The sequence below is a fragment of the Gallus gallus genome, chromosome 7, assembly GCF_016699485.2.
Source record: "Gallus gallus isolate bGalGal1 chromosome 7, bGalGal1.mat.broiler.GRCg7b, whole genome shotgun sequence".
Classification (NCBI taxonomy): Eukaryota; Metazoa; Chordata; class Aves; order Galliformes; family Phasianidae; genus Gallus; species Gallus gallus.
In genome coordinates, this window is record NC_052538.1 from 34,155,161 (window position 1) to 34,168,000 (window position 12,840).

Consider the following 12,840-nt stretch of genomic DNA (forward strand, 5'->3'; position numbering starts at 1 on the left):
AACAAGGACTTCATCTTGTGTTAGTAGCAGGTTTTAATTGTTAAACTTCATTTTCTCTTGTGTTTATCCAGCTTAACCTCAGCTGTGTTGATGTAACAGCTTTATCTGTGCATCTATACATTGTGTTGGCAAAGGAATTTCATAATTTTTAGGTGACAGTACTGTAACTTCTCCAGTTTGTACTTCGATACCATATTTTTACAGGTACTGATTTCTGATTAATTTATTTGAATTGATAGAAAACTATTGATGAAACTAGTCCCTTTACAAGGATACATTTATTGCTTAACAAGAGAGCGTGGTTATTTAGTACTGCACTTAAACTGCTCAGAACTTGTATGGATGCAGAAGCTCTTGTCTCCATTCTCCCAGCAGTAGTGTGTGCTTAAAACCACAGCTGTTGAGCAAACATCTTTAACGTGCACTACATTCCTGATGTTGGTGTGGGGGAAAACAGGAGTGAACTGTACATTTTGGACATTTGGGCAGCACACTTTGTATTCTGCAGTGCAGGTGTCACTGAAGAGCAACACCTACCTTCATTTGTAGGTTATTGCTTACATATGTAATGTAAGGGATCTGCTGAGCCCTGCTGCCATGAACACTGCTCATCCCGTCTGTCTGCCCGTGTACCATCAGCAGTGGCAACGCCATTGAGGATGGAGAGAAGAAAAGGAAGATGGGGCTGCTGTTTCAGTCCATCAGTAGGGTGCAGACATTGTGAGATACAAAGAACAAGATGTTCTCTGGAATCTCATTCCAGAGAGCAGTGGGACATTGGTTCTGTGCTTCCTCACCCCACTGTGTGGGGCTGCGGACGGTGGTGCTGGGTGTCATGTGTCCTGCACTGCGTGTGTGGGTTAGTGGTTTCTGTAGGTAAACATCACTGCATGCTGAGAGGCTTCTGCTGGTTTATAGCCTTGTGCCCCAGCGCTGGGAGCAGAGCTCAGGAGAGGGTGGTAAAGGCAGGGTGAGGGAAATCAAAGGTGTTTGGTTTAGTTCCATTGCTTAAAAACATACCAAGTGAAGCTTAAATATCTTTATCCCTTAATTTTTGCTGTGCTTTTATACCTGGTTAGACAGTTGTGTACTGTAACTGTTGTCATGCTGTTGCTTGCACATCACTTCTGAGCATGTCTCACAGTCTGTTTTTTTTCCTTCCTGTGGAGAAGAGTTGCTGTTTTGTTTCTGATTTGTTTGGGGGAATTTGTTGCAGGAGGGGTGGGTATATGGTACCAAGTCTCAGTTTACAAGCCTTTATTTCTTGATCACATGTACTGTAATGGCAATGTTAATTAATGGTGTTTACCTAATTTCAGGATCCTGGACCACCACCGCCTTCACCATTGATGGGTTTGAAGCCACTGCAGTTGCTAGAGATCAAAGCCAGGGGACGATTTGGGTGTGTGTGGAAAGCTCAGCTGCTGAATGAGTATGTTGCAGTCAAAATATTCCCTATCCAGGTAGGCACATGTTCTTCATGTCCTGCATTGCTGAACTTGTCGTGGTGCAGGCCATGTTTTCTAGTCACAGTGAGAACCTTTTGTTTTAGAGAACTTTCATCACATACTGTAAATGTAGTTTTTGCAGATACGTTCTCAGGTGTGGGAAATACCTTCAGCCAAAGCATGTGGGGTTTTATTAAACACAGAAAACGTACATCAACAAAATGTGAATTCTGTGCAACCATAAAGCAAAGACAGTAAAAATCCTTACTTAGCATGAATACTTAAATACTGTTTGCTGTTGTTCTCACGTCTTTCCATCACTTGAGATCAAATAAGTTGTACTTGGAGTGAATGTAAGCCAGCAAATAGATGTTCTGAAATGCAAACCTGTAAGGTGATTGTTCCAATTAAATGAAATGCTGTTGACTTTCCAGCAAGTACCCTCTGAAAGCCATGTTTAAAATAGATTGTGCTCACAACACAAAGAGGGAATTTATGTGGAGTCCAGGAGGGTCACATACAGTGATAGCAGGATAGGTGTTACCTCACAAACAGCCACTGCTGCTATCTGGGGTAGAGACTGAAGCTTTGTGAGGATCTGCAGTGTGTAGACTCTAATCCAGATCTATGGCTCTCTGTGTTTCCCATGCTTCCTATATCTGATAGTTGGTGTTGTTTTCAGATAAGACAACATATTTAATTTTTCAGACAATTTTTCACTCTGCTGAATATGCAATATATGTGAAGAGAGACCATTTTTCTGTTTTTGTGAATGTTAAGTAGTTTGTGGCACCAATGCCATTTCTAAATATTTAATACCAAATACTGCATCTAAATATTTGTAATTTTAAAATAATTGCTCTCAAAATGCTAACAGTGTACACTGTGCTTTTACCACTCTTTCCAATAGGTAATAAACCCTGATTTGATTAAAAAAAAAAAAAGAAGTAGGTTTTTGTCATATTGACAGACCATTTAGCACTGCATGGGGAATTACAGGAGGAAATGTCTAACAGAGAGAGTACCTCTTCTGCCTGTGGTATTAACATGGTGCTTGGTGTTGGTTTTGTTTGTTGTTTAAAGGACAAACAGTCGTGGCAGAATGAATATGAAATTTACAGCCTGCCTGGAATGAAGCATGACAATATTTTACAGTTCATCGGTGCAGAGAAGCGAGGCACCAGCATTGATGTGGATCTCTGGTTAATTACAGCTTTTCACGAAAAGGTTTGTTGCAAATATGGCCTTCAGGTAGTTAAAGAAAATGTAAATAGCTTTCACTTAGTGTTAAATTTTGCAGGATATGGATTTATTTCAGTTTATTTTCAGCTGTCTGATAAGGCTGTTGTCAGTCTTCACTTAATAAAGAAGTTGTTTTACAAAACATAGAAATATTTATTCTACCCTTCTGCTTCTTACAGTGTGTTTATGCTTGCATGTCCCGCATCTAAATTTGCCTGAATTAATTCCATCTCATGGAGATTGTGACGTAATGTTTTCAGTTCTGGCATTTTTGTCCCATTTGTGCCTCTTCTTTAACCACTGAGAAGATTAAAACTATCAACTGCTTACATTTTTGGCAGACCTTCACAGTCAGTGGGTGACACCAAACTGATTTGCCTTTCCAAGAGGATATTGCCATGTTTTTGCTTTTGTTTTTGTCTGGGAGTTTCTCTCAGATGACTCTGGAAAATACAAAAAAATTGTCCTTAAAAATATAGTTTCTACACTTTGACAGCATTCAGTCCCTTCTTCCCTTTTCTGCTGGCTTTTCTCATGTGACACAGTGACATGTCAAGTTGGATTGTAAATCCAGGTGCACGTGGGGGGATGTGGAAGTGAGTTTGAAGAGAAGTGCTTTCTATTGACTAGATTTTGCTTCGCAGTCTCTCTCTATTCAGAGTATGTACTTCACTCTAAAACTATGAGATGGATGTAGGATTTACAGTCATTAGACCAGGAGAAAAGAGAGACTATCAGTTGAAGGGCTCAGAGAGCGCACGTCTGCAGTTGAGCAGATTCCTGAAGGTGAATCTAACCTGCAGTTTCCTGTGGCTGGAAGGCCATAAGTCACCCTAAAATAGCAGGGTTGTCTTCTTCGTAAAGAGCTAAACTAAGCCTAGCTCCCATTTCTGACATGGGCAGCTATGTGCAGATTGTTGGCATGTGTGCCACTGAGCTTGAGTTGATTTATGCTGCTCCATTATCAAAGTGATACATGGGCACATCTCTCTTCTGTTCAAAGACAGAGATGATGCAAAGGTTAATTTTTTGTTGTAGTTTAAGCTAGCAGTAGATGTGTGTGTGTAATGATAGGATTTATCAGAAAACCGAGGAAGGCAGATAAGCATACCATGGTATTTTTGGATGGAGGCTATGCAGAGGTTTTCCTTATGGCTTGATGGAAGTGAAATTTATCTTACAATTGTTCTTCTTTTTTGCTACGCAGGGTTCATTAACTGACTTCCTCAAGGCTAACGTGGTTTCCTGGAATGAGCTGTGTCACATTGCTCAGACTATGGCTCGAGGCTTGGCTTATCTCCATGAGGATATACCAGGGCTAAAAGACGGACATAAACCCGCCATCTCACACAGGTATGGTGCTGTAAGGGATTTGCAGCTGATGGTTAATGTTTAACTTGCAGCCAAAGGACATGAAATATGGATAGATACAAAGTACTCAAAAATGACTGTGATAACTTCCTTCTCTATATATCAAGGGCCTAATAAGGAAAATCTGCCCGGCCTAAGCAGAAAGTTAACTGACGTTTTATAGAGGGCAGTTGGATGACTGCAGTTAATGTAACTGTTTTTACACAGTTACTTGGGTATCCTGTGCAGTATACGAAGTAATTGACAGTATAGCTTTTGAAACAACTTAAACACTTCTGTATGTAACTTTGTAATACTGAGTGCCTTCAGATGGAAACATGTACTGTAAGTGGTGGTCTTGCGTGATATTTCTTTATACTGTGTATATATGTATCTATTATCACTTCATACAATATTTCATGTTCTGGATTTCTAATTCTTTCCTTTAACTTGAAAGGGACATCAAAAGCAAGAATGTGCTGCTGAAAAACAACCTTACAGCTTGCATTGCTGATTTTGGTCTAGCTTTAAAGTTTGAGGCTGGAAAATCTGCAGGAGATACACATGGACAGGTAAAGACGGATTGTTTACCGAACAACACAACTGTTACTGTGTGTGAACAGAAATTGATAGTTTGTACATTCTTCATGCAAAGGATGCTGTATTACCAACCCTATTTTTTGACCTTTAAGAGAGATGGCAACTCTGACCTTCTTCTCACAGAATGAACTGATATTGCTCAATTCTGTAAATAATTAAAGATCACAGCTTTTTGTCCTCTGCCCGTCTCACTGCTCGCCCCTTTCCTCCCATTTCACACTGATGGGCAGCTCAGCTCCACCTCACCACTCTCTCACTTCCCCGCTTCAAAAGTACAGGGGGAGAAAATACCACAGATAAAGGCCCATGGGTTGAGATAAGCACAGGGAGATCCCTCACCAACTCCCACCGTGGGCAAAACAGACGCAGAACATGGAGATGAGTTTATTGCCTGTCCCTCTGCTGTGAATTCAGTGCTCACCATGCAACAGGGAACTGGCTTTGTATCGTGTACTTCTTAAATAACAAGCTTGAGCCTGGAGCGTTGTGGTTTCTGGAAAGCCAGATTTATTTCATTTGAGGCAGAATTTCAGGTTAGGGACAAAAATAAAATCCTTATGTTAGGATTAAAAAAACCTCAATGGCACTGTTTAAGAGAAGCATATCTATTATCGTGGGGGCTCAATGTTCAGACATTGTGTGAGCTCTGATTTATTCACGTTACATAATTGCATCATTGGTTGTGGTCAGAATGAAGGGGTAGCCCCAGAGTTTCCATTTAACATCCAGATTTGCCTAAGTGTCTTCATATAACTTTCTAGGTTTCAGTTGGTTTCTCTCTGGTATCATTACTTCTCCTGTCAGGGGGAGAGGCATAAGCCAGTTCTACATCTTTACGTGCAACTGTAATAATTCCCAAAAAATATATCAAAAATATCAAAAAATAAGACGAGTGGCCTTCCTGTAAGCTGGAAGGGAATAAGGAACAGAGGTGACAACTGCATTGAGTTATTTGTAGAGGTTGTATTTCCTGATTCATAAATATCCTTTGTAGGGCCAAGTGTAAAAGAGAAGCACAAAACCATTTCCTCTTATTCTAGAAGAATACAAGACACTTTCAAGATTTAGTTGTAAGCCAGGGTAGCCATAGCTGAGTTTCATCTTTGACAAAAGTTAGTGCTACTCTGCACTGTTTTTATCATAAGCACCATCTCAATAGAATGGTTACAGTGGGCATATTGGTTCCCAGTGTGCAATTTCGTTATGTTTGTGTCTCTCCAGGTTGGCACACGAAGGTACATGGCTCCTGAGGTACTAGAAGGTGCTATAAACTTCCAAAGGGATGCGTTTTTGAGAATAGACATGTATGCCATGGGCTTGGTCCTCTGGGAGCTGGCATCGCGCTGCACTGCCTCAGATGGTGAGCAAAATCTGCTGAAATATGTTGAAATGCTTTATTTAAATGGGTGACTGTTTTAAACAAGAAATTGGAAGGTAGGTTATGTGCGTGCAGTAACATGCGTTAAGGATGGCAGTCTTGTGAGCAAAGGAATTAAACACCAGCACCATGCAGTCACTTCATAATTGAATCTCTTCTGTGTATGATGTCCCACCATGTATTTTTTTTTTCCTCCTGGAGATGGCAAGGAGAGGGAATTGCTGCTGAATTCCTAACCTGTTTGATTTCCTGAGGTCAGCCTGACAGCGTCAGTGCCAACCAGTTTGTCTCTCAGCACTGTTTCTGTTCTGACATGAAGAATTTTCACTGGTCAACGTGTATTCTATTACAAAGGGCACGGTTGCAGCTAGTGATGTTCTGGCTGCTCCTCAGCATGCATACAAACCTTGGCCCTTCCTGGATCCTGGTGAAATGAACCAGTGGCGTGAGAAATAAAGAAGATTCTGCTGCTGATTTAACTGTAGGTGTGAGTGAGGCACTGCTGTGGAAGCTCAGTGCCTCCCTGCCCAGTCCTTCTCTTTGTTGGCACCGGTGTGACATGAGTTTTAATGGGAGTCGGAGGAATATGCCAAGGAATTGCTGATAGCTCAGAGGCTGAAAGCACGGCTGTGTCAGCGGCGTGCAGCACTCTGAGCTCTTAGCTGGGAGTCCATCACAGCTGTGTATTTTTCCATGAAGCAAACTGTTTGATCCAGTTTTTAAGCTATCAAGAAAACATTTCCAGTACTATATTTCAAATATGAACAGTTCTCTTAAATTTAAGCAGAGAAGTTTTTATGGTGTCCGACATAAGTCAGGGTTAATGCAGGACAACAAAAGACAAGGCTCAAAACATTCAGGGAAAGTTCACTTTGCAGTAAAGTCTTTAATGAAACTAAGTAAATGTGAGAGCTGTGCTTGGGCTTCTGATACCATTTGTCAGAGTTCTCCTGGACCCGTGCAGCTGGAAAACATCCACTGAAAAGCCAAGGTGTGGTGGAGATCTGAGATCAGCGCGAGGTCACTCAGAGCTTTTCTGCTTCAAATACTCCTCGCAGAGTGGCAGCCACGAGGGAGGCTTTACCCTTTTAAAAATGTTAAGCTGTTTACCAACGGGATCGATGCGCTCTCGGAGGCAGACCCACATTCTGTATTGATTTCTCCTGCCTCTTTGTACTGTAAAACATCCTTACCTAAATCTTACTAGAAGTGTGTTGTAGATCTCTCTGGCAGGTGTGGTCATTATTCCAGAAAGCAAAGGAGGTGTGAAAAGAAAGCAGCCTTCCTGAGTCACAGCTGTGTGCAGCTCTGCACTCAGTGCTGCTCTTTCTGTCTCTGAATTGCTTTGTTTTCAGCAGGTACCTGGAGTGCTCGCTGAGCCTCACTGGGCTCTGTGCTGTGCTCCTCTGCCCATCTTCCTCTTCCTCCTTTCCTTGTGTACCTTTTTTTTTTGACTTTTGATCTCAGAGTACAAAATGCATACGACAACAACATGTAATCTATAGCTACATAAGCTGCTGTTCAGCTGAAAGTGCTTACCCCTCCTGCTCTTAGCATCCACACCAGGGCACCGGGTGCCTGTTGGGTGAGCAGACTCCAGAGGGCCAACAAATATGGAAGAAGGACGAGCACCTACCTGAGCAAAGGGTGTGAGAAGAGCTGTGTGCAGGAGCCTCCCTCCCTTGTGCTGTGTGCAGGCAGCCGGGCTGGGAGCTGCGTGTGGCTGCCATGGCTGGGAGAGCAAAGGCTCTGAGCTGCTCAGTGAGGGGCTGAGCTGCTGCTCACCTGGCACAGCGTGAGCTTTAGCAGCACCAGAAGCAAAACTACAATATAAGGTCCTGATTATGGGCTACGTTTCTAACACACAAATCTTTTTCCCTCTAAGCAGAACCTGTGTTTTAACTGTTTTTGTTGCTGTTGTTTATCTCCAGGCCCAGTAGATGAGTACATGTTGCCATTTGAAGAAGAAATTGGCCAGCATCCTTCCCTTGAAGACATGCAGGAAGTTGTGGTTCATAAAAAGAAGAGACCTGTTTTAAGAGAGTGTTGGCAAAAGCATTCTGTAAGTAGTTCTTAGTGGTACTATATTTCAAGTATGAACGGTTCTCTTAAATGTTATAAGCAGACAAGTTTTTGTGGTGTCCAGCATTAAGTACTGCACCAGGTTCTGTCGGTATTTGAGTTTCAGGTAGTGTTAATCCCGTGTGGTGTTCACGTGGGTGTCTTTTAGCAAGAATTTAAGCACAGTAAAAATTAAATGGGTTTACGAACACCATAAAAAGTTCCCTCTCGTCTTGAGTGAATCGAAAGTACTTTTGGTTAAAGAAGAGATCCTTTGGTTTTATGTCTGAAATGAAAACATGCATGATAAAAATGAACGTAAGAAATAATAGCCTTGATTTCCTCCAGGAAGGCTACGAGCAGTGCATGCAGTAACACAGGGTAAGCAGTGTCACGTGGGGAGCTGCTGGGAGCCGTTAGGGAGGAGTAGCTTCTGTGAGTTGGCTTTTGGCTACAGACTTGCACTGATGTCGCTGTGCATTCCTCGCACTGTTTTATTTTGTTTGGTTTTGTTTTGCTTTGTTTTCAAAAAATGGGTTATTGGAAACAATAGATGACAGTGTCTGCAAGGCAAATGTGTGCGCTGCCATCTGCTCCCTGTAATCAGCGCACTGCTGTATGGGCTCGGTGCTGCACTGGAGAGAAATGAACCGCTGCCGGATGCAGATCCCCGTCTGTGCGGTTGGGTTTCATGTTATCCCTGCACAGCTTCACCTCTCTGAGCGTGAGACCTTACGAAGTACCACAAGGACTACCAGCAGACGGCAGCGTGCTGTAGTGAAAAGCACCGGCTTGCTGTTGGCCTTATCACCAACGGCACAAACTAAACAAGGTGTAAGGTCCTGTGACGTGCTGGGTTTCAAAACAAATTTGGCGAAAGGGATAAAATGAGGCAGATGTATCTTAAACCCAGCGTGCTGCCGGGACTTCCAGGCAGCCCCCTGCACAGAGCTTGCTGAGCTCACGGCACGCTCCCTCACCTCTTCCTGCCTCTGTTTGCCCGCAGGGAATGGCGATGCTCTGTGAAACCATCGAGGAGTGCTGGGATCACGACGCAGAAGCCAGGCTGTCGGCGGGGTGCGTAGAAGAACGCATTATTCAGATGCAAAAATTAACTAACATTATAACAACAGAGGACATTGTGACTGTGGTCACGATGGTGACAAACGTTGACTTTCCTCCCAAAGAATCCAGTCTATGATAGTTGCACTGGTCACGTAACTGACCAACGGGACTCTTCACTGGAGCTGCTAAAGCTAACGGGACTGCTGTCGTCATTGTGTTCTGTGTGAAGCGACCGCGGGGTCTCTGGGAGCATCGTCAGGAGGTGTTTCCCTTTCTGCTCCCCCTCCTCCTCCCACACACGAATCCATGAGACTTTCTGCATTCCCTGCTTACGCCGGAAGGCCGCGTGCTGAGAGGTGGCAGTGGGCCGTTCAGGGCCTGAAGCAAAGAGCGGACCTGGACGGGCTAACGGAGCGTTTTAAAAACTGACATCAGATTTCTTAATAGCCGTCAGAAGAGACTAATTCCTTAAATGAACTACTGTTATTTTTTTTAAATCAAACATTTCATTTCAGATTTAAAAAAAAAAAAAAAAAAAAGGGTAACTTGTTTTTATTGCATTTGCTGTTGTTTATAAAGATGACTATTGTAATGCCAATATGACACAGCTTGTGAATGTTTAGTGTGCTGCTGTTCGGTGTACATAAACAAAAGTAATCAAGTGGGATATAGCAAAGAGGCTTCCAAGTATTACTTAACCTCCCTCAACAAGGTATACCTCAGTTCCACCTCTGCTAAATTATGAGATTGACAACACTAACAAAATTGGAATAATAAATTGATCCATGTTTTGTAAATGATGTATTTCAAATTCACTGTGTTATTTAAAAAGGGTAAGCTATGCTTCATGCCAACAGTAAATGGCCATTCCTAAAGCAGTGTTTTTAGCCTTTTTCTTGTACTAGCTTGGTGTGTATAAAAAAAAAAAAGTGCTGTTTATTGAAACAAACTTTTCCTCCCTGTTTTAGTTTGAAGCTTTTCTCTTACCTCCATTTCCCAGAGTATCTCATACATTTATTTAATGGAATACTATTTAGGTTTGCTGTGTCTGAGGAATAGTTGAAAGCTTAAGCATGACTTTTTTTAATTTTCTGTGAGCTGTGACACTGGAAAGCTCTGAGATCTTCGTCTTTCTTTTTTATTTTAAAGAGAACTCTTTTCCTATTTATGTTTGTGACGAGGTCTGCGTAGCGCGTTCTGTTTCGCTCAACAGGATGCAGTGGGTTCTGTGTCTCTGTTTCAGGATCACCTCAGGAAGCTCAGTTACCCCAAATTCCTTCCTCTCTGCTTTCAGATTTGCATCTTCACTCTACTTCAAGTTGGTGCCATCTTATCAGCGTACTGCTTACAGTCTGTGGTACGTGGGCTTATCCTACCCGAACTGAAACTACCGCCACACTTTTCAGATGATAAACGCTTAAAAATGTCAGGGATCATTTAGTCACACGTGTAACTTAAATATGCAATGACAATTCAGAGGTAACGAATACCGCTGTCCGTACCACAGACGTGCAGAAGCGTAGGGAAGAACACTGAAATTGCTTTCACAACTCCAATGTTATTTTTGAGTTTCGGAAGTCATGCCTTACGTGGAAACTATAAATGGACTGGTAGATAGGTGCCAAAGTGCTTCTCAGAAGTACTGCTCCACCAGGTTTATTTGGTCCTTTACACAGAGTACAATAAATGTTATAAACCTCTGGAGTACAGAACCGACGTGGGCCAGTGCTGTGCTGTGTGTTTTTATCATCGTGTGTTCGTTATCACACTGAGCATTGGAGGGCTTTGAAAGAAGCCTGTAATGTTGCAATTAGGGGCTCACTGTGGACGTTACCTTGGAAGATTGGTCTGTCCAACACCAAGGTGCTGTTTTACAGGGACTTAATCTCTGGCAACAGTAAGGGAGGTTACAGCAAACAAGACGTAGGTCAGTGTGCTCTCAGCAGAGAGGGAAGGGAAGGCACGGCTGCGGTGCTCCTGTGTGCTGCGCTCCCTGCGCTGTGTCACACTGCTGCTCGTCTTTCTGCTGAGGTTCCATGTGGCTCAGAAGGGTTGCTGCTACTGCAGGGCGCAGCTCTGTGGCGTTCAGCTGGGTCATAAAAAGAAAAAAGAAGCTGCTTGCGGCCACTTTAATTGACGTTTTCATTTTGCTTCCATTTTTACTCCAGGGATGCCATCTTCTGCACTCAGCAGGGCATAAACATAGCTGCTGAGTTCTGAACAAATAAGGATCCATTTGTATTTTGCTAAAACCCTTTGTGCTCCCATTGAGTTTTAACCCTTTCCCAGCAGAAGTAGAATAAATACAGGCCAAGTTCTCAAGTAAAGAGTGGTCCTGTCCAAAACATGCAGCACTTTTGTGCTGTCCTGTAAACTTCAGCCACTGCAGGGTCTGGCGGCAGAGAGCTGCAACCCTGCACACGCTGCGCTTTGCCCCAGGAAACCAAGATCACTTATCTTCGTGTTTTAAAACTGCATTGGGGTATATCTGAGCGTTTAAATACTGCACTACTCTGAATTCCCTGATTTGCAACAGCATAATTCAGTGCAGCTGTGAAAAAGATATTCACAGTATAAATGCTTTCCAATTGGGTCAGGTACAGCTGCTCTCTCGCAGGGCATTCCAGCTTACTTCTGGTTCACTGCTGGAGCATTAAACGTGCGAGCTGAGAAATGTCAGAGCCAGCATTTTTGGAGCGTAAACGCAAGCAGGACGCAGTGAGGTTGATGCAGGTGGAAGTAGTTCAGCATTACCCGCTTGCAGTCAGCGCCTGCTGTCCCTGTGTTCTTCAGGAACAAATGCATGGCTGAGCGCTGCAAAGCTGCCCAGTACCTCAGCTCCTGAGAAGTCAGTCCAAAGACCAATGTTGGTGCATTAACTACAACATAACCAGACGGTAAGAAGACAGCTCCTGTTCACGTTAGCATTGGACAGAAGGGACAGGGCCTCCACTCTGCTCTTTCTCCAGCTTCTCATTTGTAGCCTTTTGTAATACAATGACGTCTATTAGGAACACTTGGTACAAAATGCAGAAAGCTGTAACGTAGGTCTGTGGGCAAAACGATTCAAGTAGCATCCGTGACGGAACATCTTTTACCTCAGATACTCAACCAGCAGTACTTTTTTTTTTTTTTAAACTCTTATTTTAAGTGCAGTTTCAGTCCATAAACTATTCGTTACCTCTCAAGACTTTGGTAAGCAATTATTTTAACTTTACTCTTTGTATTTGTCAGTGTTTTGGGCACAGGTTGTTGTACTACTGTCAGATGTGCTTGCTGTTTTTCTGCAAGTACTGAAAACAAACCAACTCCCTCCCCTCCCAATAAAGTGATTGTTAAATATTGTACAAATACAAATGTATGCTCTTTTTCCCCCATTCCCCCAAAAAGTTACAATAAAAAATGTGACTACTACGACTTGCAGATGCCTTTTTTCAAGTTTGTAACACTTAGGAGGAGAAACAGCTATTTCTCTACTGCAGTCATTTCCCAAGCAGTTCTGCAGGAGCTGCTGTTGCTTACCAGCACTCACTCATAGATTCACAGAATCACAGCATGGCCTGGGTTGAAAAGGCCCACAGTGCTCATCCAGTTCCAACCCCCTGCTATGTGCAGGGTCGCCAACCAGCAGCCCAGGCTGCCCAGAGCCACATCCAGCCTGGCCTTGAATGCCTGCAGGGATGGGGCATCCACACC

General features: G+C 43.0%; 1 protein-coding gene across 5 annotated transcripts in view; it reads left to right on the top strand.

The window, feature by feature from the left end:
- The window catches only part of ACVR2A (activin A receptor type 2A), a 57,475-nt gene extending 44,914 nt beyond the window's left edge, over positions 1-12,561 (top strand). For all 5 annotated transcript variants that reach the window (XM_015289792.4, NM_205367.2, XM_040703361.2 and 2 more), the window contains 7 exons: positions 1,320-1,463; positions 2,532-2,675; positions 3,898-4,043; positions 4,498-4,612; positions 5,862-6,000; positions 7,950-8,080; positions 9,086-12,561. In XM_015289792.4, the coding sequence (XP_015145278.1) occupies positions 1,320-1,463; positions 2,532-2,675; positions 3,898-4,043; positions 4,498-4,612; positions 5,862-6,000; positions 7,950-8,080; positions 9,086-9,280 (1,014 nt within the window). In that variant the 3' untranslated portion in view covers positions 9,281-12,561. The remainder of the gene's footprint in view (positions 1-1,319; positions 1,464-2,531; positions 2,676-3,897; positions 4,044-4,497; positions 4,613-5,861; positions 6,001-7,949; positions 8,081-9,085) is intronic.
- The last annotated feature ends 279 nt before the right edge of the window (positions 12,562-12,840 follow it).